The sequence below is a fragment of the Emys orbicularis genome, chromosome 4 (genome assembly GCF_028017835.1).
Source record: "Emys orbicularis isolate rEmyOrb1 chromosome 4, rEmyOrb1.hap1, whole genome shotgun sequence".
NCBI lineage: Eukaryota > Metazoa > Chordata > Testudines > Emydidae > Emys > Emys orbicularis.
In genome coordinates, this window is record NC_088686.1 from 72,473,955 (window position 1) to 72,500,954 (window position 27,000).

The window sequence follows — 27,000 nt, forward strand, 5'->3', positions numbered from 1 at the left end:
GGCAAGATGCTATTGAAGCACCCTATTATATATTAAGTCCATCAATGAATTTACATGGAAAGGGATGAGATTAAATGGTAAAAGGAAGGAGGCCCTGAAAAAAGCAGCAGGTGAAAATTAAGACTATTTGGGCTACTAATCTTTTGAAAACACCTGCTGTGGTGAAAAGGAGAGGACTTCTCAAAGAATATGCCCTAGGCTGGAACGAGGAAGGGATATCTGGCTGTATAAAACCCTGCAGTAAAATGGAGTAGGGTGCTCTTAAGGGTAACTGACAACAATGTAGCCTCCACCCCGCCTTCCCTGGTAGAAGGGAAAATTCTGAAACGCAGTCACCTGATCTCTTCTCTTTTAATGAGTAGGGGAAGTCGAGGGCTTTCTCTGAATACTTGGAGAGCAAAGCATCCATGTCGTCCACAGTGAAGCCGATCTCCTGCCCAATCAAGAGCTGGTGCAGCGTCTCTACGGCCACAGCTGCCCAATCCACCTTCATGTTCATGAGCAGCTGCTCCAGCATGAGCAGTGGCCTGGAGGACAGATGGGAGTAGCTAGCACGGTAGGTCTCAGGAAGAGTCAGCAACACCTTGGACACAGGAAGGAGACAGAGGGAGATCATCATCACATAGCCAGAATCCAAGGATTGTCTACATCCAAAAAGCACCCAGCAGAATGATCTATATGGTGGAGGAAGCGATATCTAGAGGTTAAAGACTAGACCTGAGAGCCTGGGTCCTATTCCTGGCTCTGCCTCAGACTTGCTATGTAACCTTGGGCAAACCTCTTGAGGCAAGAGAGTTTGTTTCCCCATCTGTAATATGAAATATCACAACCTCCCTGTGAAGTAGGTATGTAATTGGCATTTGTAAAATGCTTTACGGTTGTCAGGTGAGAGGGGTTATAGAAAGGCAGAATATGGTTCTCCCACTACAATAGACAGCAGGCAAAAACAACAATTAACCCAATCCTTAATTTTTTGCAGCTGGGTTCCACTACGTTCATCATAGGGTAAAAGGGAGACAGTAGATCAGGGATAGGCAACCTATGGCACACGTGCCAAAGGCGGCACGCAAGCTGATTTTCAGTGGCACTCACACTGCCTGGGTCCTGGCGACCGGTCCGGGGGGCTCTGCATTTTAATTTTAAATGAAGCTTCTTAAACATTTTAAAAACCTTATTTACTTTACATACAACAATAGTTTAGTTATATATTATAGACTTATAGAAAGAGACCGTCTCAAAACGTTAAAATGTATTACTGGCACGCAAAACCTTAAATCAGAATGAATAAATGAAGACTCGGCACACCACTTCTGAAAGGTTGCCGACCCCTGCAGTTATAGTACCTTTCCCAAGAACGGCCACTTACTACAGCCACTTTCCGATATACCAGGTAAGCTAGGTAACAGAAGAGTGTATTGCACCATGCACCTGTTATTTTAGGGAGCACTGAAGCAGGTATGATACTGGTAATGTTACAGGGCAGAGTTATAGATGAGACTTCAATCCATTCAGTTTGCTTAAATATCTGCTTAAAGCGGAGCATAATGGTGTTACCTGAAATTGGGCCAGTTAGTAAGCTTAGGGAGGACCAATGACCCACCAGAATTTGGCAGAAAGCAACACGTTTATTATACTGATAAGCTAAGCTCAAAAGAAAAGCGGGGAGGTGGTCACACTCTCACTTGCATACTCACGCTCCCAGGACAGGCACGGCACTGGAGATGTCAGGATCCTTCAAGGTAAGTGTCCCACAGCGCAGCGTTGGATGGTGCGATGAAGGTAAGTCTTCCCGAGGCACGATGAAATGCAATGTGGCGAACCACTGGCCAAGCGGTCCAGGCGAAGGGCCTTCACTGGAGGTACAATCTTGTGAGTGCACTCCTGAGCACATGGCCCCTTCCCCTTTTAAGGGCCTGCTCCTCATGGCCTGCGACTAGAGATGACTTGGCCACGTCTGGTTGTTCACACTTCACTTCGGGCAGTGTCCATGCATTGGGCATGTGATCGCTGCCTAATCAGAGTCCCAGACACCTTGTCTACCTGGGAGCTCTTCTGATCTTTCTGCTGCTCAAGCAGCCCATTCATCCCACAAGCATTCCAGGGGGGAGAGGGAGGGGGAAAGCCACTTCACAGGTGTTCAAAGAGGGAGAGGAGACCAAAAAAAAAAAAAGGGGGGGGGGGAAGGTGTAACAGACCTTTTGAACCTACAGGTTATACAGAGCATACAGATCACTGCTGCTCCTACAACAAGTGGCAAGAGCAAGGGACACATTGGCTAAACTGCAAGGGATGGCAAAAATCAGGAGACCCAAGTTCTAGTCCCAGCTCTGTCATGGATTTGGTGTAACTTCTGTAAAGGCAGCTGCTCTCTCTGTACCTCAGTTCTCCCATCCAGATATTGGAATAATACTGCCCACATCTGGAAGGCATTTGGAGAGCCTCAAATGAAATCCACCATATATGTGCTAAGTATTACACTGGTAGCAGTGCCATTGCTCAGAGTGCATCAAATAGCTATTGTACTTTCTACTTCTATCCAAGAACAAGCTTGGGATTCTTTCCCTCTCCCAAGGCAAGGGATGTGGGCATGTGTTCAACATTTCTCTTAAGCCCAACGTTGAGAACTTTGGCTGTGACCGTGCCATCTATTTTTTCACGATTTTGTTCACAAACGGTCATCAGATTAGGCCAGTTCTTGATATAGTGCTCAAAACAGTCCACTACTGAGTTCCATCGCACGTCTTGTGGGAGAGTTAGCTTGGTTCCTCCCACTTTTTTCAGAGCAGCTGCTGCAAAGTGGTTGTTATGGAAATATTTTTCAATTTCAACAACATTAGCCTTTATTTCTGGAACACTGACATCTTTGGCTAGGAGATGCATCAAATGAGCACTGCAACCACATGTTATTAGCTTGGGGCTCTCTTCACACTCTTCTAAATTTCTTCTAATCTTGGATACATTTGCAGCATTGTCTGTGACCAAACTGCGTACTAGACATTTGAATTTTTTCCCCCCCAGTTTGTTATAGTGTGTACCTTCTAAAAATGAAACCTACATCTATCTCTGAGTTGTGAAGAATATGTATTAAGGTTATAACAACCAACAAGAATGCACTTTTATGTAGAAATCCATGATTAAATTGAGTCTTCCTTACTAGTGATTTAAATCAATTTGATTTAAATCAAATCCACCCTGGTTCCTTCCTAAGTGAAGTACTTTGCATTTGTCCTTATTGAATTTCATCCTATTTACTTCAGACCGTTTCTCCAGTTTGTCCAGATTTTTAACCCTACCCTCCAAAGCACTTGCAATCCCCGCCCCACACACACACTTGGTTTTGTCCATAAACCTTTTAAAGTGTACTCTATATGCCATTATCTAAATCATTGATGAAGATATGGAACAACCGGACCCAGAATTGATCCCTGCGGGACCCCACTTGATATGCCCTTCCACTTGACTGTGAACCACTGATAACTACTCTCTGGGAATGGTTTTCCAACCACTTATTCATCCATCCTATAGTAGCTCTATCTAGGTTGTATTTCCCTAGCTTGTTTATGAGAAAGGCATGCGAGACAGTATCAAAAGTCTTACTAAAAATCAAAATATAGCACATCAACCGCTTCCTCCCTATCCACAAGGCAGGTTACCCTGTCAAAGAGAGCTACTAGATTGGTTTGACATGATTTGTTCTTGACAATTCCATTGCAAACTGATTGCTTAATTATTTGCTCCATTATCTTTCAGAGTACTGAAGTTAAACTGACTGGTCTGAAATTCCCCTGGTCGTCCTTATTTCCCTTTTTATAGATTGGCACTGTTTTTTCCCTTTTTCTAATCCTCTGGAATCCCCCTTCCCCTCTTGTGCTGACTATTCTCTGCTTTCAATGGCCCATAGAGTCCTGAGGCTGCTCCGATGATCCTGGAAGCTACAAAAGCACCCAAATTCAGCATATACAAAGATGGCTTAAGGCCTCCTCCTCCTCCATCTCTCACCTCCAGTTCATACACTTGGTTCAGATAGGTACTGAGAATTGGTACCTGGGTCTCCCACAAGGTACTGCAGAATTCTCCTCTCAGGCCTACCGTTGGGTGCTTGTAGAATTAGTACGTATTACTGTAAATGCAGAATGGAGTGAAGCAGCTGGGATTCTGTGGCTTTGCTCACCTTTGATCCCATGTAGAGAGCCTGGATTTCGTTATGGCGTGTAGCTGTCAGGTACTTGTAGAAGTGGGTAGTGAGATAATTTGCTAGGAAGTGAGAGGCTGCCAAGCTGGGATGCTTGTCAAGAGACTGTTCGCTTATCACAAGGCGCGTATCAGAGTCTTCTATTCTTTCTAAGAGCTACAAAAGCCAAGAGAAAAATATGCAGACAATCCTGATTACATGGCAGGGGAAGGCCTCTTAAGCTCAGCGAGTCCATTTACCTTGTGTGGAGCAGGATATTTTCCCCTACACTGGTCTTTCAAGTATTTTATCTAAATTGCAACAACCTCTTAAAGTACCTGAAGGTGTTTTAGTCACCTCTATGTGCATATCACTGCACAGCCTAACTGCCCTCAACTTAATGATCTATGATCAAGAACAGGTTCTTAACAATTAAAAATAAACAGATTTATTGCAAATTAATTTAATTTAACAGGAAGTGAGATATAGAAGACCAAAAATTAAGAGTCAAATACTGAATCATCAAGATGACCCCTATGTTAACCTGTAAGGATCCTAAAGTTCTCTGTAAGAGGGCACTTAATTTAATTCTCTCTGTGTTATTTTAGTAACAGTCCCATGATTATTCAACCCAAAAGAATTTTGCTTTCACACTTCATTAAGTCAAGGCAGCAATGAAACCAGATTGGTCAGTTTCACTTCCTGGTTCTTCTGCACTAGCAGCACAAGAATGTTTCATTATAGTTTCTAATGTTGAATCCAAACCAAGAAACCCTGCATATTCATCAAGTTAAAAAAAGCCATGAAAACATTTTTGTTATTAGGATTTTGCAAAATCCTTCCCACCCCATAGAATTTAAAATCTGGGCCTCATAGTATCCTTTCAAAGAAGCTTGCTTTATTAACACATACACCCCCCCACAAACCAGAACACTAGAAAAAGAAAGAAGGCTTTGTTAGGACCTAGGGCATGTCTGCACTAGAAACTTAAGTCAACCTATGTTAGGTTGACTTACAGTCACTGCAGTAATTACTGCAGTATTTCATGTCCACACTACCCTCCTTCTGTTGGTGGTGCGTATCCTCACCAGGAGCGCTTCCACAGACTGAAGAGGAGTGGGGGAGGGGGGCTGAGAGCCTGGGCTCTTGGCTCCCCATTGCTGGAAGCCTGGCTTTGTCCTCTGGGCTCCCAACAGGGAGCTACACGCCCAGAGTCCAGGCAGCTCTGAGCTTGTAGTGGGGAGCAGGGCAGGTGCAGCGGCTGATAGCGGGAAGCCCTGATAGGGGGGCAACCAGGCTCTAGCTGGAGCCCCTCACCCACCCTGGGATGACTGCCCAGCTTCGTCGTCAATTTCACGGCTCCATACTGTAGCTGTGAAATTGACAAGAATGACAGCCAACAGCCAATATAAGTAACAGTGTCTACACAGACACTGTCACCCTAACTACACTGACATACACCTATGCCTCTCGTGGAGGTGGAGTTTTTAATGTCACTGTAGTAGGGCACTTACATACTATAGCCTTGCTCCCACCGATGTACACAGACATAATTAGGTTGACATAAGCTGCCTTACGTGGACCTATCTCTGTAGTGTAGGCCAAGCCTTAGTGGCCATCAAAAGTGTTCTTTAAAACGAGTTGCCAAAGTGTAGCATAGGGGCCAAATGTGCCCCATGTAGACAAATCTTATGGTATTTAGTGTTTTTCTTGAAGCCCCAACTTCAGAATCTTAGCTTTCATTTAGGAAAAAAAAAAAATTGTAGCCCTCATGGTTACAGAGAAGAGACAGAAAAGGTGACCCCTAAAGACTTGAAACCTACCTAACTATTTAGCAATTAAGAACCTAAAATGTGTTATTTCTGAAGTGTCATGATTCATGAGATTGGTTTAAAAATGTTTGGGGTCTATTGTGTTTTTTGAATGCCTGGGGTTGGCAATACTGTTGGTCCACAATGTGTGAAAGTTGTCTACACCTCAGCGTAGAGCAGTGGTCTCCAAACTTTTTTGATCGCACACCCCATCAGTAAAAAGTTTTTGAGCATGCACCCCCTGCTCCCGGCCGAGCTGCCGAGGGGGGGTAAAAAAGCCCCTCGGACCCTCGGCCGAACTGCCGAAGGGGAAAAAAAAAAAAAAAAAAAAAAGCGGCGCTGCTCCAGCGGCGCTCCTCCTGCCGCGCACCCCGAAGGATCCTCTTGCGCACCCCCTGGGGTGCACGCACCCCACTTTGGAGACCACTGGCGTAGAGGACAAGACTAAAGGTCTCTGCAGACAACATTCCACTTTGATCAAAGTGGCCTGGCAGTATTGTGTGTTGAGACCTGTCATCTGTACAGGCTGAATCTTTGTAACGAAGAGTTCAGCTGCAATCTACATTTATGCAGCGAAGGCTTCTGGCAAGTAGCCTAACTAAGGGCTGCAATAGCAGCATTTGGGTACCCTTGTTTACCAGTGACCTACCCTTTGAAGATAGCAAGGCAAAAACAGCCCTCTGGTTACCTGCAAAGCCTTTTCAGTGTCTCCCATTTCCAGCAAGTGCAGGAGGTGCTCCTGGTGAAGGCTGATCAAGTGTTCTCTTGGGACAGGGTATAAGTGACCCCATTCTTCACACAACTCATAATCCTAAGGAGAAGGAAGGCAAACCACAGCTCCCTTCATTACGGCTATTCACGCCCATGCTCTGATTAACATTTCAAGGTCAGTTCAGTAGTCTTATGGTACTCTTTCCTCCAGCAAGAAATAATTACAACACCAGGGTTGGACGGGTCAGGGGAGGGTAATAAATGATACAATGTTGCCAGAGTCCCATCCTACACTGAGCTAACTATTGTAACCTGCCAGTGAAAAAAAAGGCATTTTGGACAAATATTTTTGTAAGTGTTCTTGGATTATACTGAGAATTTCCAGCAAGGTTGTTAATAGTTTCAGAAGGATATATTCCACGGGCTCTACATCATTGGTTATTTTATGCTGTCCAAACCTGTATTTCACCAACAGCTGTATTTTTAACTTTAAAAATTCTAAGTTCAAATAAATGTAAGCTCTGTCTAGAAGAGTTTATTTTTTTTAATTCCCAGTATAGCACACTCACTGCATGCTGCTTATTCTTCCAAGCATTAAGAAAAACCCATCTAGCTTTGCTTCTCCTTGGCAAGGACAGCATGTTACTTACACACATCACCCAAGAGAGTCACTCCTTGTCGGATTTCTGAGGTAGAATGGAAGAAATGGGTTATGTATGGGAATAAAATTAGGACAAAACTATGGGGGTGCTTGGTTTTCATTTAAATCCTGACATTAAACAAAGATTCCAATTAGCTTCTTCAATACACAATTTATTAAGAGTTTTTCTTCTTGCCCTGTGAACTCTGTTGAAACAAGCATCTAAAAAAATTGCTTAACAAAATGTAATAGTGCCACCATTTTCTAACTTTTAAACACAAAAAGCCATGTAAGATGCCATACCTTTGCCTCCAGAATAACACTCATGATAGCCTGGGGATCATCAATGCAGGCTTCTTTCAGATCTTGCCAGTCATTCCATGTTGGGACATCTTGCAAATTCAAAATCTAATAAAATAAAATGTTAGAGTTTCTATGAATGATTGTTTTGAACAATATTTCTTCAAACCCATCACCAGGCCCAGGCAGACAGCTGAACTGGTTGCATCAGGAGTTAGCCCAAGCCAGGAAACTACATTTATCATACTAGAAAGGGTCTGGGAATTCTAGGTGAATCCACTTCAATTTCAAGAGGACTAGATGAAAAGATTCTATCACAGAGGCCTAAACCCATTTATATCTATAGCTATATCTATAGCTATATCTGTCTGAAGAGATTGCTGGTAGAGGTCCAAGAGACAACACAGCACCAGTTATGCTATGAATAGGCCAAACCTACTGGATAAGCAGGCAAGAGTCTGGATTCCTCAACTTCTTAGGCTTGTAAAACTGGGATTGAAAATTCAGACAAGAATAAGCTCTCTTGGAAAGTTTCCAGTAATTGCTGCCTCTGTGCAGGTTGGAGGAAAAAGAGACCCTGAAAGAATGGACTCAAGTTCTTTGGATTTTTTTGTGCTTTTGTCTCCAGTCTTCTCTGGAAACAAAGCACAGAGGCAACTGGAAAGGAAAAATTATGGATGAGGGAAGGAGAGAGTTAACCTGACATTTCAGCACTTTCAGAAACCTGACCAGGTTTGAATTTTGGAAATGGGTTTGGGGAGGATGTTTTATGTGCCAAAGGGAACCAAGGGTTAAAGAAGTTTTTAAGGCAGGTATACTCCATACCTAGTTACTTAATAAAATGGTTTTTGTACCTTTCGATAAACCTGCAGTTCTCCTGTTTTGCTCTGCAGATCAGACTTCAGTTCTTCGGTTATGCCAGGATCACAGATGCAGTATGCTAGGATTTCCAGACAAGCCTCAAGAGGCCACCTGTCCAGGCAGCGCAGGGCCAATCTACTTCTCAACATCGCATCCTTCACTGGGAACAGATACTGCCAACCATCCTTATCTGTGAAAAGACAAGCTACCAGCATGAAGCCCAGCTTCTATGCTTTGGGGAACAGGGGGAGGAGAGAAAAGAATTTCCATTCTTTGGATTTGCCCACGGATCACCAGATCAGTCCCCAATTTCCAATCCCTATTTCAGACTGTACACTATAAAGAAAACTCATTCCCTTTACCGTCAGCAGTCGCACAGCTCAGCACAGCATCCCTCACGCTGGTCAGCTCCTCCATATCCTGACTGTACAGGTCCAAGACCTTCAGGGCTCTGGGCCAGTCCTTTGCAGCGAGCGCTTGCTCAAAGACTTCCATTAATACCTCAACAGCCATGGTAGAATGCAAGCCCAAAAGGACAAGTGACATGTATGGCTTGCCACAGAGGCCACTAACCAAACCACTACCCTCCTCCTGGGGATCCTGAAGTGGCTCAGACATGGTGAGAAGAAAACTCTCCAGCATCAAGAACTCCTTCAGTAATGTCTCACACTCTTTGGAAATCTGCTCCAGGCCCAAGGGGACCTCCCTCTTGCCCCGAAATTCCATCCATGACAGGCTTGGTTTGGGGACCTTCTGTACCTTGGATGCACAGAGACATGCCACAGTGGCCATTAGCTTCGACTGACACTTCAGGAAGGCCAGGGAAGAGGCAGTGAGCGTGTGCTGGTTCAAGTCAGCCAGGGAAGAAGAGGGCTGAGTAGAATCCTCCTCAGAGTCCATAGCTGGATTGTGGATAGGTATCTCAACATCCGGCAAACAATGGTAGGCATGAAGATGTGCTAGGCTGCTGATGTTAGTCAAAAGAGACCTGGTCTGGCTGCTTTGCCTGGCACTGCACAAGGACAGTGGCTCACAACAACAGTTAATGATAACTTGCTGCACATTTAAGTTCAACTCTTCTTTTGCCAACAGTGAAGAGAGCCTGGAGGAGTGAAAACAGCACCAACTTAGAAGGTGCACGTGCATAATACCTTGCACTTACACAGGATCTCAAGAAGTATTACAAACATTAACAGTCCTCAACAGTTCTCCAAGGTATGTACTATCCCCTTTAACAGGGGAAAATGAGACTCCGAGGTTGTGTATTGCCTAACTTCACAATGATTCAAGCAGCAGAGTTCTGAAGAGAACTCAGAGTCCCAGCAGCTATTTCTCTGCTCTTACTAATAGACAACATGGTCTCAAAATGAGATCTACCTTGTTAATTAAAAAAAAAGGGCACTCCCAAGTCAGGCTTAATATCCTTTGCAACAGCTGCGTGTGAGTGAGAATCACTAGGATTATGCACCTAATCCTATTTATAACCTTACAACAGTATATTTTGCTCCAAATTTGGAGTCAGGAAGGAATGTCCCCCAGTACAGGGTGACAATGGAGACGTTGGGGTGTTTTCCACCTCTCTCTGGGGCATCAAACAGGGAGTATCATTAAGAATCAGGTGGGCTCATACCACCCATTTCCTCAGCTCCTTCCCACTGCCTATATGTCTGTGAACTGTAAGTTTCCTGCAGATAAAGTCATTAAAATGCATAGCCTGGCAACTCATCCCACCCTGTAACTAAACCCTGCATTTATTCCTCTGTTTTTGGAGGGAGACAGAGAAGGATCCCCTAGGATCCTGCTGAAAGAGTCATATCAGCCTCCCCCACAGCAAAGTACTGGGCACAGCCTTTCTGGAGCTAGTGGATTCCATTCCAAGTGTAGGGGGAAGGGGAGGACATTTGAGAACAAAGCAAAGTTCCCACCTCTAGCAGCTGCAGCACTGCCACCCTGGCCAGTCTGCGGAGGTCAGGACCCAGTGACTACCTGCCTAAAAACAATGTACGACGATCTCATTAGAGCTCAATTAATGGAGTCTGCCAGGAAACGAATGGGATGGAATATGTAATTTAGCCAGACTACAGAAACTTGCTAAGCACAATATCAAATCTCTTTGATAAAGGCCCAATGTTGGGCCTACAACAAGAGGGCTTTTTGGTAATATGATTTACTCCAATTCTTAGTAATCACTCAGAGGCAGATTTACAGTAAAACACAGGGTGCCCTGGCACGGGGCCCCCCAGGCCAGGCAGCTCCAGGGGCAGAAGCTTGGTCCTGCTGGCTCCTGGGGCTCCTGCTGCAGGCTCCGAACCCACTGGCAGCCCACCTTCCCCCTCCCCCGACTCTTCCCACCTCCTCCCCTGAGCATGCCGCGTTCCCGCCCCCCCTCCCAGCACTTCCCCCGCCCCAAACAACTGTTTGCCAGCGCTCAGGTTGCTCCGGGAGGGAGTGGGAGGAGGCGGAGAAGAGGCAGGGGCGGGGACTTGGGGAAGGGGGTGGAATCAGGGCGGGGCGGAGCAAAGGCAGGGCCCCCGCACTCCCTCTACACAACCCCCCCCCAGCCCCGTGCCATGAGCCGCTCAGGGCAGGGGGCTGGGAGCACCCCCGCAACCCAGCCCACACCCCCAGCCCTGACTCCTGCACCCCCCTCACTCACCCCCAGTCCCCTGCCCTCCCTGTCTCCTGTACCCCCTCACCCCCAGCCCCCTGCCCACCCCAACTCCTGCACCCCCCGCCACATCTCCACCTGCACCCCTCGCACCAAACGGGAGCTGCCCCAGGTAAGCGCTCCACACCCCAACCCCCCGCCCCAGCCCTGAGCCCCCTCCTGCACCCTAACTCCTGGCCAGACCCAGCACCCCAACATTTTTTTACATTTTTTTTAATAAAGCGCTCTTATCCAAAGCACTTTACAATAGTTAGCTAACGGTACAAACAACATTTGGAAAGATCATTAAGTGGTCCGCCGAGACCCTCAGCGATTTTCAAGTGGTCTGTGGAAAAATAAGTTAGAGTACAAAAACAATCAAGGTACCTCACTTTATTTTCATTTACTTCCTATTACTTATAGGAGGAGGAGGAAGAAAAAAGAATAAAAAAACGGGAGCGGGGGGGAAGATAAGAGAGAATGTTCTTTTTCTTGGCTGGGTCCCAAGGAGGGGCCCCAAAAAATGAAGCTGAGCACAGGGCCACACTAACTCTAAATCCGCCACTGTAATCACTTATTTGAAAGTGTACAGGGCACTGCTCGGCAGCAGGGCAGTGCCAAAGGTATAACAGATGCCTGCACTGTCAAGTTATAGAATTTGGAAATAGCAGCAAAGATAAAAAGTACATAACAAAATATGAACAGAAGAAGAGTGAGTTTTAAAGCTTAAATGCTTCATGGACTAGCTGGGTCCATAAGATGTTTCTTGGGGGAAACAGTGAGCATTTATGTAAGCGGGGAAGTTATGCTGGGAAGATGGGGTGGCACAGAACTTGAAAATGTAATGAACATTTACCATAAGCTATTATTGGTGGACTGCTCTGGGATTGGTTGTCTTTTGAAACAGACTTAGTAAAATCCAGACAGAAATATACAACTTTGTTAAGTTTATTACCTTTTGTGCAAATATCTCCAAATGGTTAAAATGTAAAATATACAGTAAACACCTGCTGCTCCAACAGCTGTACTTGCCATGGCTCTAGCAGCTAAGAGAACTTCACCCTAAAATTTCATGCAATAAGTCCCTTGTCTGATATACATGGCTCAGGGCAATACCATGAAAGATCCTTCAGTTTGGTCCTCAGTACAGTGAATTCTCGGGGTTCTGCTGATCGCCATATTTGGGGTCAGGAAGGAATTTTCCTCCAGGGTAGATTGGCAGAGGCCCTGGAGGTTTTTCGCCTTCCTCCGCAGCATAGGGCAGGGGTCGCAGGCTGGAAGATTCTGTTGTGGGTGGGTCAGCTTTTGTGGCCTGCATCATGCGGGAGGTCAGACTAGATGACCATATTGGTCCCTTCTGACCTTAAAGTCTATGAGTCTATGAGTCTAATTACATTCAGACACCAAACAGCTTATAAAGTATTATCAAATATTGTCTCATTTAACACCTGCTTCAGTTATCAAGTCGCACACTTTCAGTACCAGCCCAATACAGAATTTAGAGATGGAAAACGTGCATTAGATAATCCAGTCTACTTGCCTGCCAGTGTAATATCCATGCCCAGAAGTTCTCAAAAGTGATCTTGGGAAACAATTTTATTTTTATTTTGTTACATGTATAAGATGTGTGACCACTGTGCCCAGAAGTCAGACAGTTTCAATTTAAAACCCACACATCCCTAGAGCTCTCAGTTCAATTCCCAATGGCCAGTAGTTGTCTAAGTCACAAAACCATAAGTTTCACTAATTGCAATCTTCTGTGGCCATCTCATTAGAGAAGCCAGGGACTAATGCCTTCCTCAGATCTAGCAGAAGTCTGCTCTGCAGCCATTCTAGTCATAGAGGACAGAGTCGAGCCCAGTTCATGAGCATTAAATTCATCAGTTAAGTATTCATGAAAAGCACCAACCTGTCAGGAGGAACTTGACTCTCAAACAAGAGCAGAGAGAGCAAGTGAGATGGGCTCTGTTGTAGCAGTATGAAAGGGTTCCCCACCTTCACCTCTGCAGTTTGATCTACAAACGTAAGAGAGACACAATTAAAAAAACAAACAAACCTAAATTAATGTATTACACAGATTGAGTTCTATTCAGCTAATCTGTACACTAGGCCTCTGAAGCCCCTATGCTCAAAATCACCAAGGCATGAGGGCCACAGTAATGAAGCAAGTTGGCAACCCAATGACCTAATTGCTCTGACTCTGATGTGCCCCACAATCTTTTGCACTATCTGGAGGAGGCATTGCAAGAACCAGCATAGTGCCTTCGGACATCTGAGTAAGACCTGGCTGCAAATGGCAGAGCAAATCTGCTTCAGCATGAAAAACGCTACAGGGAAAAATTGCAGCAGAACCTTGTCAGAGTCACAACACATGCACTATTATAGTGATCTGGTTTATTAGAATTCTCTAGACACAGGTTAACTTTATTTTCTCAGCCTATTTTTTGTTTTGCTTGCCTTGAAGCAAGAATTGCTGCTGCTCTTACAAATGGAGTGAAAGGTTGGGATAATTTCACTGATACGCAGAGGGGAGCTGTGTAAAGCTTCTTACTTGTACTTGTCCCACAACTTAAATACTACTACTAGTAGTAGTAATGCTGTTGGGAATTTGTTTTAATTATGTCAGCATAGTTATATTGACCAGGGATATGAAGAAAAAAAAAATATCACACCCCTAACAAACATAGCTACGCCAACAAAACCCCCAGTGCAGACACAGCTTTAATGATGGAAGAGAGCTTCTGGCAACACAGACAATGTGGTTAGACTCATAGAATATCAGGGTTGGAAGGGACCTCAGGAGATCACCTAGTCCAAACCCCTGCTCAAAGCAGGACCAATCCCCAACTATATTTTTTGCCCCAGATCCCTAAATGGCCCCCTCAAGGATTGAACTCACAACCCTGGGTTTAGCAGGCCAATGCTCAAACCACTGAGCTATCCCTCCCCCCCATGGTAGTCATGGTTTCAGTGTCTCCTCTGCAGCAGGAACGTCTGGAGTTGCTTGTCTGCAAGGCAGGTCAGTATCATTAACCCCATCTTAGAGGCACAAAAAGGTGAAGTGTCTTGTCAGAGGTCACCCAGCAGTGTCAGAGCCAGGATCAGAACCCAGGGCTCTGGTATCCCAGGCTAACTCATGATTCACATTCAGGGAGATGGTGTTTCTAAACTGACAGAAAAACTCCTTCTGTTGGTGTAGGCGGAGTCTACACTGGGGGCTATGCCAACATAGCATTGCCAGTATAGGCTCTGTAGGGCAGATGTACCCAGAGACACCCCTTCTAAACTATTCTTCCACCTTCTAAAGCAGCAGGAAAACACGGAGCACCACTGGACTATTACCACACATTTCTCCAGTTATGGAAACATGAAGTCATGAGAGGTTGTGTTACATTGGGGCACCAGTACCTTCCACACATGCAGTAACCAGACATGCCAAACCCACAGGGGGAGGAGAACAACGCCGAAATTGGGCTTGTTTTTGGCTTAATTGGCTTGTGAGTTGCTTGTTGGCTAGTTTTTGGCTTCTAGCTTGTTGCTTGTTTAGCTTGTAGCTTCTTTTTTTTTTTTAAATCAGCTTCCGGCAAGGGGGTCACAGCAGGCCCACCACAGTCCCATACTGCATGCCAGGGGGATCTAATCTCAGAATGTTGGGGTTCTTAGGGATTGGCTTGTTTTGAAATGGGATTAGCTTGCTTTTTGGCCTTTTGTGTAAGTTGGGGTGCTTATTTACCATGTGAAAGTTGACAACTGTGACAGTGACAGGTCCTGTTAAAGTGAAAGTCTGAAAAAGGTTCTGTCATCTTCCTTTTTCCTCTACCTCACTGAGGGATGTAACTTTAGAAGGCAGTTTATTGGGAAGCAACTCTTAGATTTGTGGAGTTCCACATTAGAGCAGCCCAGTGACTCCAGATTAAACTGGCTTGGTTTACAAGTAAACTGACAGATTTCTTTCCTCCTAACTGCCAGTACAATATACTCAAGCTAGAGCTCTTCTGGCTCATGTGGTATCAACGCTAAGTGTTCTAGGAGAACATTCTGCCCAGTTACATCTACACAGCCCGAATTATCTTCAATGCCCTCACTACCCATCAAAGAAAATGGAAAGACTCCCATATAGTTATTTTCCAGAATGGAATCATACTATAAAATTTAGATAATGTCACCTCCTTGTGACGGGCTTCTGTAGCGGGGCAGTTACCCCACTCCAGAGAGAAAAGGCTAGGCTGATTGGGGAAGCAGTCACAGCTGGGGCCACGCCCCAATCAGGCCACAGCTGGCCCTATAAAAGGGCTGTGAGCCAGGAGCTAAGTCAGTCTCTCTCTAGCTGTAGAGGGAGAAGGACCTGGCTGTCTGGGAGAGAAGGGTACCAGAGTAGAGTAGTGCTGGGGAAAAGCAAGAGGAGCTGGGGAGCTTTAGCGTGGTAACTCCCCAGGCTGCAGGCCTTGTGCAAGGCCTACAGAGGTACTGGGGCTGCAGAAGTGTAGCCTGGGGTTAGGCAGAGGCAGCTGGTCTAACCCCCTTGGCAGTGATGAGTGGTTTACAGACTGCAGTCTGCCCCAGCAAGCGGGGGGCTAGATGATGACTGGCAGTAGCCACTGAGGCAAGGTGGGGATAGAGGGTTGGGGGTTCCCTGGGGAGGGGAGACCCAAAGTGTGGGGGTACTGCTCGGGCAGTACCCTGAGGTAAAGAGCACCGGGGGCCGGGAGGGACACGAGGGCCAGTGGCAGGTGAGACACCAGGCAGTAGGAGGTGCTCCGTATGCTGGAGAGCTAATTCCCTAGACGACCAGCAGGAGGCACCGCACCGGTGAGTCTTCGCTTCGCTACACTTCTCAATAGACACATCACCTAGCTCTGTATTCAGGCTCCATAGCACAATAGCAGCCAGCGTGTTAATATAATCGAGGAAGCTCTTCACACAGTCCGTCCTAACGCTGCTCACTGGCATGGTCTGAATGTGTTGGTCCAGAGTTTTCAGCAGAAGTTGGATTTGATTACGAATTGGATGTGCCTCCAACTCTGTAGGCTTCAGAGATGCCTGCTCTACCAAGTTGGTGATCAGGCTCCCTTTGGAGTCTAGTAAAAAATAAAACAAAATTTGATTAGAACTAAAATACTTAAATACAGCACTGCCAACAGCAGGGTTCTTAGGCTACCAAAGTTTTACTGATGGATACTCTTGTTTACTCTCACCTTACTGGGCAGCAACAACCAAATAAAGGAAAAAACAGGAGAAGCAGAACTACCATTTGTTTAGCTATCAATTAACACCCAACTGTTTTGTTTTCCTCTAAACAGACACTGTCAGTTTAAAAGTCATATCTGTTTTTAAAACAAATTTTTTTGTATTTCCATCTCAGCTTATTAAAACTGAACATTTAAAAAAAATGAATTTACTTTTAGTCATTTACATTTTGCTTTTCTCTCTGCTTGAACAAATACAACCTAATCAGTTTAACTTTTACTACTGGTGAGCTTCTGATTTTGGTGCAACAGCCCACTGTTGCAAGGTTTGTATTGCAAATGCTTGGGGGCGGGGGGGATTTTAAATCCCCAAAAGAGTGTGTGCATTTACATTTAAAAAGGTTCACAACAGCATTGCTACTAATACTAGGTTTTTAAAAACTTATTTTTATCTTGTCTAAATTGAGGAACTAAACTACTAGGCTGTATCCCTTTACATCTATTTTAGACAAGTTTGTTCTTTTAAACAAGCACAAAGATGGTTGCAAGAGTCTTTAATGCTAAGAGAACCCATGAAACTCACCTGGAGAATCTTCAACATTTGTCAGTGTTTGCAGGACTTGATCTAGGTGCTGCGATAAAACAATCTGATTAGCAATACACTCCTCAGTCAGAGTTGGGTAGCACATCTGCAGAAGGTCCACAATATTGCATCGAAACTGACTACTTATTTTTTCATCTGAGACCTCTGTTGAGAAACAAAGATCAACAATAATGATAGTTAATGCTGGTCACTAAGTCTTGTGGAACTAGAAGACACACAGAAAGAGGAGAAGCTTTACACTTCTAGTTAACCAATTCAAAATCAGTGCACTTGGGTAAGCCATAGAGATGATGTAGCTAGCAGAGCTAAATTTTCCTAGTGGGAATTCAGAGGCCAGAGAAAGAAGTGTAAAAAGCCAAGATAAAGATACCTGTGCTATCATGCCCTCCCAAAGCCAGAGGCACTGTAGTTAAAGGGCTGACAATTTTGTATTGTATTTAACTGTATCGTCAGTCAACTATCCATCCTTGGCTTAATTCCTCTTCTGTTAGAGTGCATTCTTCTTTCTCACTCCCCAAGGTATTATTTTCATGTCTGTTGCCTGTAATTCTTCTCTCCTCCTCCCTGCACCCAAATCGTTTTTTCTCTGCACTGTGCTCTTAAACTTCTTTCCCATGTTTTATGTCTCTGTGCCTCCCCAATGACCATCCCCCAGACTATTCACTCTGCTCCCATCTGCCCTTTTAGGGTATGTCTACACTGCAATGTAAGCCCTGGGCTAGTAGAATGAGAGTTAACAGATCCCAGGTTTGTTAACATAGGACTTGAGCATCTACACTCATTTGTAACCCCAGGTTAGGAATTGTTGTCCCAGCCTGGGGCTCCAGCACATGCATTATGTGGGCCTGAGTCCAAGCACCCATATCTCAGATTTCCTAGCACCCTCCAAAATGTGGCCACTCTAGCCCTTTGTTAATGATGCAGTGTGGAAAAACTTGACTGTACACCAAACTTGACTGTCCAGAGGACAAAGAAAGTCAGACCATGAGATTGTGGAATACTTTTGGCAGACTTCTTGGCTTGACTCAGGCTCGAACCCTCCACCTTGTGGGGTTCCTGATCCAAGCCCTGGATTAGCGTGATTTGTGTGCAGACAGAAAGGAGGTTAGAGGCTTGAGCCTGAGTTCAAACCCTGGGCTTACTCAGCAGTGTAGACATACCCTTAGGAAACAGAGTAGAAACTCACGTCCCCTCGCTTCCTGGCTCCCCATCCCCTCCAATGAAACTCCAGTCCTTTTGCTCTCTGGCTCCCACTACCCTCCAATGAAAGGAGCAGTTCTAGTCTTCAGCTCTGCCTTCCTTCCTGAGAAGCTGCTGCTCTCTGGTTCCCTCTCTGGGGAAGGAGCCTGATGCTTCCAGCCCTCTCTTCCCTAGCCACATGCCCAGCTCAAATCAGTTTTTCACATCTTGTACACTGGACTAGATTTTCAAAGATAGATGTGCACCTCTACCCCGATATAACGCGGTCCTCGGTAGCCAAAAATCCCTACCGCGTTATAGGTGAAACCCATTATATTGGGATAGCGGCGGCAGGGCTCCAGCGGTGATTTAAAGGGCCCAGGGCTCCCCGCAGCAGCTGGAGTCCCGGGCCCTTTAAAGCGCCACCTGAGCTCCGGGGTTACCGAGCTATATGTGAACCCGTGTTATATCGGGGTAGAGGTGTATATGTGTACCAAAACTACTCATGCAGCAGTCAACCTAATTTGCAGAGAGATGCATGTATGTGCTTCTGAAAGTTTTAGTGCATGCCTGTGCCACAGATAAAAACATGAAAAAAGAGTTGACAAATTTTGTCATTCCAAGTTTTAACCCAACCCATCAAATTTAATCATTTATATTAAGATCTTTTAAAAGCAGTTCCCGATGGCTTCCACATCTTAAGCTATATTTTTCCATGGTTCTTTATGGAAATCTTTGGAAGACTCTGTTTAATGAACAACTACTTAGCTATATTTACTTATCCATTGTGGTAAAGGCCAAATCCAGTCTATGGATTTTCAGTACACCCAAAAAAGTTGCTGATACATTAAACAAATACTCTTCCATAATACAAAGGGAATAGATACCAATTCAGCATACAACAAAGACATCTCAGAAGCAACAAAGTCTGCACATGTACTCCCTAGCCCTGGAAAACTAGCAACCAATACAACAAAAACCAAGACCTCAAAACATGCAGAAGGGAAAATACTTACCTGACTTGGATTGTCCTTGTGACATGCAAGGGTAGTTGAGAATTTTATTTATTTGTTGAAGAACTGCTGGGAAACCCCTTATGCCATCAGAGTGCAGTAGAATGAAGTCGAGTCTGCGGCCTACAAGCAACATTGGATAAGGGAGGGAAAGTAGGGGTTGAGGGTGGAAGACATATGACAGAGTTCATTAAAACTCCTTGTTACTATGAATTACAGTTATTTTAAAACTAGAGAGAGCATACAGGCATTTTTTCCAAATCCCACACAGCTGAACAGAGAAAAGGGAAACCTACCCCTTGTTTCAAGGCTATTATGTAATCGTCTCTCTGCTGTTTCCAACAGCTGTTTGCAGGTTTTCCACAGGTGGCACTGAGTACAAGCTAAGTCAAATGCTGCCATTGCTGAAGGGCTGAGGTCTGCCACAACTTCACTCATAGGATCTGTATGCTCCAGCTGGATGCTGCTAGTCCAAAAGTTTTCTTGGAGAGTAGGGACAAGGCTTCCAGAGGTGGCAAGCAACTTATCAGTAACATCCGAGATAGAATAAAATACCATACCTAAACAATCCAGCAAAACATGCAGTCACTGGTTAAACTGAACAAATATTCGATGTCCCATAATGGATAATTCTTTGGTCCTTTACTAATGCAGTTCAGCATCTGGTCAGCTTTTTGGACCACTGCTGTATATGGAACAGAGGTTCACACTGAGCTAGTCACAAAGATGCCTGGTTAATTTCCCTGAGTGGTTACAGCTAATTTAGAACCCAGCAACATGCCAGTCTGAATAGTTTACTATGTTCTGACAACATGCACCACCTTGTACTCATCAACATTGACTATCATCTATCACGTTGCCCAGATTTGCAACTTTGTAAGGTTTTTCTGAAGTTCCTCAGTCATCTCCAGTTTTTAAAAGCCTAAATAACTGTTACTCATAGATTGCCAGCTCCCTGTTGTTCTCATTTTCTAGGCCATTAATGTAAAAAGGCCAGTTTATTCCTCCAAGCAATCATATTACAGTCACCGCTGTATCATCTGAGCTCTTGTTCTTCCTTATTTGTTTTCCACCTCTTAGCCAGATTCCCCATCTCTAATTTGTAGGATTCAATCATTCAATCCTTACCTGCCGCTGCTGCACTCCCAATAGCCTGAAGCGTTGAGCGGCCACTGCCAGATCTCCTGATGCCTCCAATACCATCAGCTGACTGATATGCAATTTTGTGCTCCACTTTTGCGAGCTCCCGCACCACCTCTTGATAGCGTTCCATGAAAACCAGCTCACCATAGCAACCCGAAGACTCCAGATTAAACATCAAAGCCACCTGTCACAGGTAGTAATGAATGCAAGTAATACCGTACATCATCAAAATACTGTTTGAAGGGCTACATAACACTTTACTAAACTTAAAAAAAAAGCCTCAACTGAAAACAAACATGAGTAATTTCAGCCCACGTGGCAATTTTATTCAGAAAGTTATAGATGCCTGAAAACAGGGATTTATAATGGAAACACTTTTGCAATTATAGCTATATAGCTCTGCTTGCAGGTGCCGTAACACTGGATTTGGATTCACTTTAATAACTAACTTATAAAGTTGTTACAAGACTCCAATACATTGTACATTAAAAGGATGAAGTAGCTAGTCCCACAGTGTAAATTAGTTCTCATCAGCCAGGGAATACCATCTAGAATATTCTAAAGTTACGTTAGCAACCCACACAACCATCAGGGGGAACATCAGTTAAACCCTGTTCCAAGTCCTGTTAACATCAGTGTTGTAGAGACACAAAGTAGCAAAAAAAACCAGATCTGTTAGCCCCAGGAGAGGAAAATAAAAATACCATGTTTGCTAACTGGAATTGTTTAAGGGCTTGACATTTACCTACTGCTGATGCAAGGGTAACTATGCAAAAGCACTTGACAATGTCCCTCTCAATCTTAGCCAGGCCACTGCACTTCCTTGAGGATTCAACTGCCAAAATACTTCAGGTCAGTTTTTCAGAAAGGTAGCCTGAAAGCTACATGCAAAAATGCACATGCAATTGTAACTGAGTGTGGCAATATAGAGGCACAATTACATGCGCAAGTTGGCTAATTGCACATGTAAACGAGGGGGCTAGGAGTCAATGGCAGACACTTCTGCACACAGACCTTGGGCCTCCTCTTCTGACAGCTTGGCCACAAAACACACCACCTTCACCTGCCCATAAAGCAAGTGTGCCATACACACCAGTCCAAGCCAACAGCCAGGGGACTACAGTGTGTCTTTGCATACTACTGGGCATGAATGTGGTGGAGTCATGTTTTTTGGACCAGTGACCAAAAAAAAAAAAAAGCTCAAATACTGCCTCTCATTCAAGAGTGGTGTTTCACACATGGGCTCTTCACCCAGCTGGAACACTAAGTTAGGCCCAGGCCTGGTAAAGTCTTTGCAAACTTTGAAAACCCAGGTGAAAAGAGGGTATTTTTAAAAGAGAAAGAAAATTTCCTTGAGGTTAGTGGCTTAGATGCTTGTTTCCCTCCTGCTGCTGGATTCCCTCGGACACCTGAATTTGGAAAACATTCTCCCTCACATTTGTGTGTCCTTCAAAACCCAGCTGGCTGACACAGTAGAAATTCAATACAAATCTCCTCAGTCATCACCAGTGCAGGCTTCCATACAGAAGCCGTTTCCAAGTTTTATGTAGTAATGATCACACACACACTTACCTGATGGGCTTCTATAAAGTTCCCCCTCAGGATACAGGAGACTAGGAGCGACTCAGGTGGGGAGAGCATCATGGGGATGAGGAGGTTCTGCTGCTGAGGCTTCAGCCTACATTCCAGGTCACTCCAGCCAGACACAGTACTGGTACTTCCCTCTACAAGAGCAAAGAGGAAAACAACATGCTGGGTTATAATGGAAACAAACTTTTCATCAGGCACCAATGCTTCTCGGCTTTAATACGGAGGTGGAGAATTTGAAGCGGGGTTTACAAAACAGTTGAAAGGGGTTGTATTGTCTGCTTTAAGTGACCAACATCCAGCTGATCATGATTACATATAATGCCTCCCACTGCAAGGAATCCAAAGCACTTTACAGAGATGAGTTCACCCATCACCTGCCTCTGTGGCAGACCCTGTTTAATAGGCACTGCAGCATCACACAGCTATTTAGGCCAGAAAGTGAAGAACATTTTCAGTTAACAATCCTACTGTTATATTTTTCATGGGATCTTCAATAACTATTACTGATCTGGACCTCAGTTTTACAATTCACCTGAAGGACAGCACCTCCCAGAAGCCGACCATTCCCAGGCATCAGCAGGGGCACTGGCCCGGTAGTAACAGAGGGATGGGTCTCAGACAACGATGTTGATATAGAACTCTAGGTGTTCGTTGATGGTCTTCTAATCAAGTGCTGACCTGGTCTATTCCTATTTAGCTTGTGAGATCAGCCTGAGGTGACAGGCACTCTGTCAAGTACCAACTGTGACTGCTGATTGGACAAAGAAGCTGAAAGGCAACTTCAGGTCCAATAGACTCTGTATTCCATGGAAAAATACAGAGTTTTTAATACAGCTTCATTCAGACAAAGCATTCCAGAACAATTCCCCAACAGACATGAGTCAAGCAAAAAACCCATGGGCTTGAGAGGTGACGAGCCCACACCGCCATCAATGAAGTCAGCATGGCACTTCGATACCACAATGCCAGATGCCTTAGAAAGGTATTTGGGGTCAGCTCCGGCTCTGGCTTAGTGTGACTTTATCCGTGATATTTTAAAGGTACAACAGTGAGAGTCACAGTTCTAGCTCTTACCACAACCATAACTCCATCCAAGCACACACACATTCTGTATTAACGCATTAGCTGCTAAACGTACATGCTATATATTTATATTGTAATAATAAGAGGGAGAAGACAATTCAGGGCCCTGGTACCCCAGTGTTTGGGAGAGGGCAGTTGCAGTCCTTTAAGCCTTTTTATGAATTTAAATATTTTATATTCTAACAAGTCTGTGGCCTCCTAGAGATTCACAATTGTCACTACACTGCATAACAGCCATTTCCAAAATCACAGAAGCAGCAAGAGAATACTGATCTTCCTGTTCCAAAAAGAACAGGTCCATGGTAGTCAACCTAGAATCTCGGTTAGCAGGAGAAAGTCTGAAAGTCTAATGACTCCATCCTGCACAGAGCAGTAATGTGCACAAACCAATCAGTTAATTCCAGTGCTGCATTATATCATTGTGTAACAACAAAACAAAGAAATCCTTTCAATGATATTTAGTACCTGATGTGCTAGTGCTCAATTCACTGCTTGTACTCTCCAGTGATTGACTTGAAGTTCCCTCTTTACAATCTGAAATGGAAAATAAAAACAGCATGAGAAATATATCGGACCCAGACAGGGCAATCAAAGCTCCTCTTCTGGCAAAAGAGCTCAATGGGGATAACACAGTTTATTAGGCAAATGCAAGATACCACTGATGTGGTCTTGACATGAGCCATCACTTAAAGAAGACACTCACTCTGGAACAGAAGAGTGGGCCATCCAGTCTGGTTTCCTGACAGTGGAGAATGTCAGATGCTTCAAAGGAAAACTTAACCACTCCATTCCAAGAATAGTCCTAGTTCTACAATGTTGTTTGAGAGCCGAAAAGGATGTGAGATTTTCTTCCCCACAAGGTGATCAGTTTAAGTCTTGAGGCAGGAGACTCAAAGGCTACTGTAATTTTTATCCGAGTTTCTATCACTGCAGATGCTATGCTCATTCATGATCATAAATAGGTTTTTGGGGGGGGAGAGAGGGGGAGGCTTTTTTTTTTTTTTTTTTTTTTTAAAAACACAATTATCTTGCAAGTTCCACAGAATAATCATATGTATAGAAAGAATTATTTCCATGTATCAGTTTTAAGTGTGTTGCCTTTTAATTGTGAGGTGGATTTTGGGATGACGACATCTAACCAGTGGGTACTGGACTGGGACCAGCCACACTTCACACAGAACACCAATCGTATCTATCTAGGACACTGGCTAGAGGAGATAGAGTACTAGGCCAATTTCCAGTCCCGTGAGCCACCCATTTCAAGACACCACCAATTAGTTTCCTATCCAGGTCACATGACATGCACTTGCAATGCGGCCTCCACGGCAATTTCTTAACTCACCCATCCTCCATCTTTGAGTTTGACGGCGCTTCCTCAAGCTGGAGCATCTGGTTAAGGAGAAGTGTCTCTTGGAGGCTGCAAGCTGATGTTCTGAAAGAGTAGCAGTCTTAGTGATTTCTTTACGAGTCATTATTATACAAATACAAATGCACTGACTGGCAACTGGTCATGACAAAAAAAAAAAAAAAATGGCCAGATACATAGCAAGAAACTAGGCGCTTAGTACAAATAAGGATGGACACACACCAGTGTGGTCCAGGGCAATGCCCTAGTGAGAAGTTCAGACTCATCTGTCCACAGATGCCAAGGAAGGTTCTGTGATTCCTATCAGTATGCTACTGCCCCTGGACTCTGCTCAAAGTAACTAATATTTAATACACCCTCAGGAGTCAGGTTCGTTGGAGAAAGGGTCACAACACTTCAGCTCCACGAATGTTCTGCTAAGTCTGAGCCCACACAGGCTCCAGAAGACATTAGCACTACTCCTCAAGACTGACCTGCACTACCTACTGTTTTCCCAGCCCTGGGCCTCTCTAGAGCAGAAGCTTCCAGCCATTCACATCATGTAGCGACTTTGTGAAGCAGACAAAAGAAGAAATGGAGAAAACAGTCACTTGCTGGCTACACTAAAGACCAGTACACTAGCCCACCAGATTAATGAGCTCCTCTTCCACGTCTGCTGTAGATCTTTCAATTCAAGGATCACCAAGCTGGCGCTACTGAGATCCCAGTGGATCTTACCTGTATTTCTGTTACTCATCACTACTTTGTATCTCCACTGAGCTTCAGAGAGGTATTTGGAGAACTGCAGCACTCTGCTCCCAAAGACATCTCTATTCACAGAGAAATTCAAGCACTCCACCAACTCCAGCTCCTCATGGGGCACGTTACTCGAATCCCATGGGAGAGAACTCTTAATTTCTTCCAGGTGGTTGAGGAGCATCTTGAGGATGGCATCCACTGCCAGATCATCCACTAAAAATCCATTGACACCACTGGCAAAATGTTTCAGATCTAGATAGCTCAGCCTGGAGGATTCACAGGTCTCACCACTTAATTCTGAGCCAAGCAGAGTTTGGGTACCATGGTAGACTGTCCGGGGGGCCTGAGGACGTCTCTCTGCCTTCCTTTCAGGCTCTGCTGGGTGCTGTGGACTTTCTGAGGTGGAAGACTCTCGGCTGGCACCACCATCCAAGTTCCCAGCACCACAGCAATTTTTCACAATATCGTCCTCTTCTGCATAGTCCTCGGGCAGGGAAGTCTCTGTGTAGAGGTCACTATAGGAAACAAAAAGCAGGGAGAAGATGTTCTCCAGAAGCTCCAGATGCAGAGGAGCAGGGACACTCCGTAAGAACTGCTGGCACTTGGCAAGATACTGAGGAAAAATAGCTGGACAATCTGTATGTGTTATAAAAAAATAAATAAAAAACATACTTAAAATATTTTCCAGGAATTGTTTCCTCCTCCCCTACCCACTTTCTGATTCCACAATGGTGCTCAAAGTTACAAGAATGGGAACCAAGAGAGCCATTAAAGAACAAGATGGCAATGGACTTTTATAAGAATCTTTGCCATATCGTTCAGAACACTGGTCCATCTAGCTCAATATCCTGCCTCCAGCTATAACTAACGCTAATGGTTCAGAGGTGAACCTTCCTCTCCTGATAAAGCATCTAAATGTGCAATGAGGGAACAGGGAATTACTCCTCTCTGACCCCAACAGTGACCATCTTATGCCCTGATGCCCAGACTCAGATTTCTTCCATTTTAGCACATTTCTATAGCTTGTTGCCACTAAGAGAGACTATGTAACCACAACATTAGCTACAAAAATATCAAGCTCTTTTAAAAAATCCCAGCTAAAATATCCCATTAATACTAACATTTTCCCCTTATAGAATGTTTTTAATCTAAGGATTTTAGAGTGCTTTACACTTAATAGTAATAGATGTAGAAAGTAACACTTCTCTACCTCACATAGATGCTGTGAGGTTTATTTGTTTGTAAGTGTTTTGAGCTCTTTGGATAAAGGAATTCTAGATGTTCACAGTGTAATATTAAAATAAATTACAATCCACAGAATCTAGCAACTAGATATGTACAAGCTACTAAACCTAGGCAAGGAGGCCGATCTCCTGGTGGTTCTTTAAGAGGGGTGGAGTCCTCAGGGAGGTCACTGAGAAGGCTGTGCATGCAGTCCTTGCACTTCGAATGACGGTGTGAATTCACACAGAGTGCATAGATTGCGTATTTCATGGCGCAAAATGCCCGGAAGAGCACCAGGTTGCGTTGCTGACTCAGGAGGCTGGGAACTGGCACCGCTGCAAAGTGAAACATGGGAGGGTAAGTTCTCACATATTTTAAGGGACATTGACTAATTCTAGTTTCTAACAGGTCTTCAAGTTCCCCTCCATCCCGAATTCCTTTTAGAAAAGGAAAGTAGGGATTTTTCTGCCCTCTCTGTATGGATGTTTATAAAGAGGACAAATATTCAGCAGGAGGGAAACTAACAAATTATACTGCAGAAGACAGTGAAAACTACACAAAAGTAAATACAATTTAAAAAGGAAAAGTAATTTTGTCCCACATACCTATTAACTTGTCTTGGGTATAGTCTCCTTACGGGGTACTCGTGATATAGTAGGGTCAAAGTGTTCTGACAGAAGTAAGATTTTCAAATTGAGAGGTGCCCTTTAATTTTATATTTCAAGTTGTAGCC

At 44.4% G+C, this 27,000-nt stretch overlaps 1 protein-coding gene across 1 annotated transcript in view; it reads right to left on the reverse strand.

Moving 5' to 3' along the window:
- Nucleotides 1–27,000, reverse strand: part of ZFYVE26 (zinc finger FYVE-type containing 26) — a 65,728-nt gene that overhangs the window by 21,403 nt on the left and 17,325 nt on the right. Inside the window, exons 9-25 of the mRNA XM_065402946.1 lie at nt 26,396–26,602; nt 25,023–25,679; nt 24,282–24,371; nt 23,405–23,473; nt 21,839–21,990; nt 20,252–20,450; nt 19,420–19,683; nt 19,127–19,246; nt 16,911–17,075; nt 15,992–16,219; nt 13,051–13,156; nt 8,857–9,596; nt 8,488–8,684; nt 7,637–7,741; nt 6,671–6,793; nt 4,172–4,348; nt 337–583 (exon numbers count right to left, since the gene is read on the reverse strand). Coding sequence (XP_065259018.1) covers nt 337–583; nt 4,172–4,348; nt 6,671–6,793; nt 7,637–7,741; nt 8,488–8,684; nt 8,857–9,596; nt 13,051–13,156; nt 15,992–16,219; nt 16,911–17,075; nt 19,127–19,246; nt 19,420–19,683; nt 20,252–20,450; nt 21,839–21,990; nt 23,405–23,473; nt 24,282–24,371; nt 25,023–25,679; nt 26,396–26,602 — 3,846 coding nt within the window. The remainder of the gene's footprint in view (nt 1–336; nt 584–4,171; nt 4,349–6,670; nt 6,794–7,636; nt 7,742–8,487; nt 8,685–8,856; nt 9,597–13,050; nt 13,157–15,991; nt 16,220–16,910; nt 17,076–19,126; nt 19,247–19,419; nt 19,684–20,251; nt 20,451–21,838; nt 21,991–23,404; nt 23,474–24,281; nt 24,372–25,022; nt 25,680–26,395; nt 26,603–27,000) is intronic.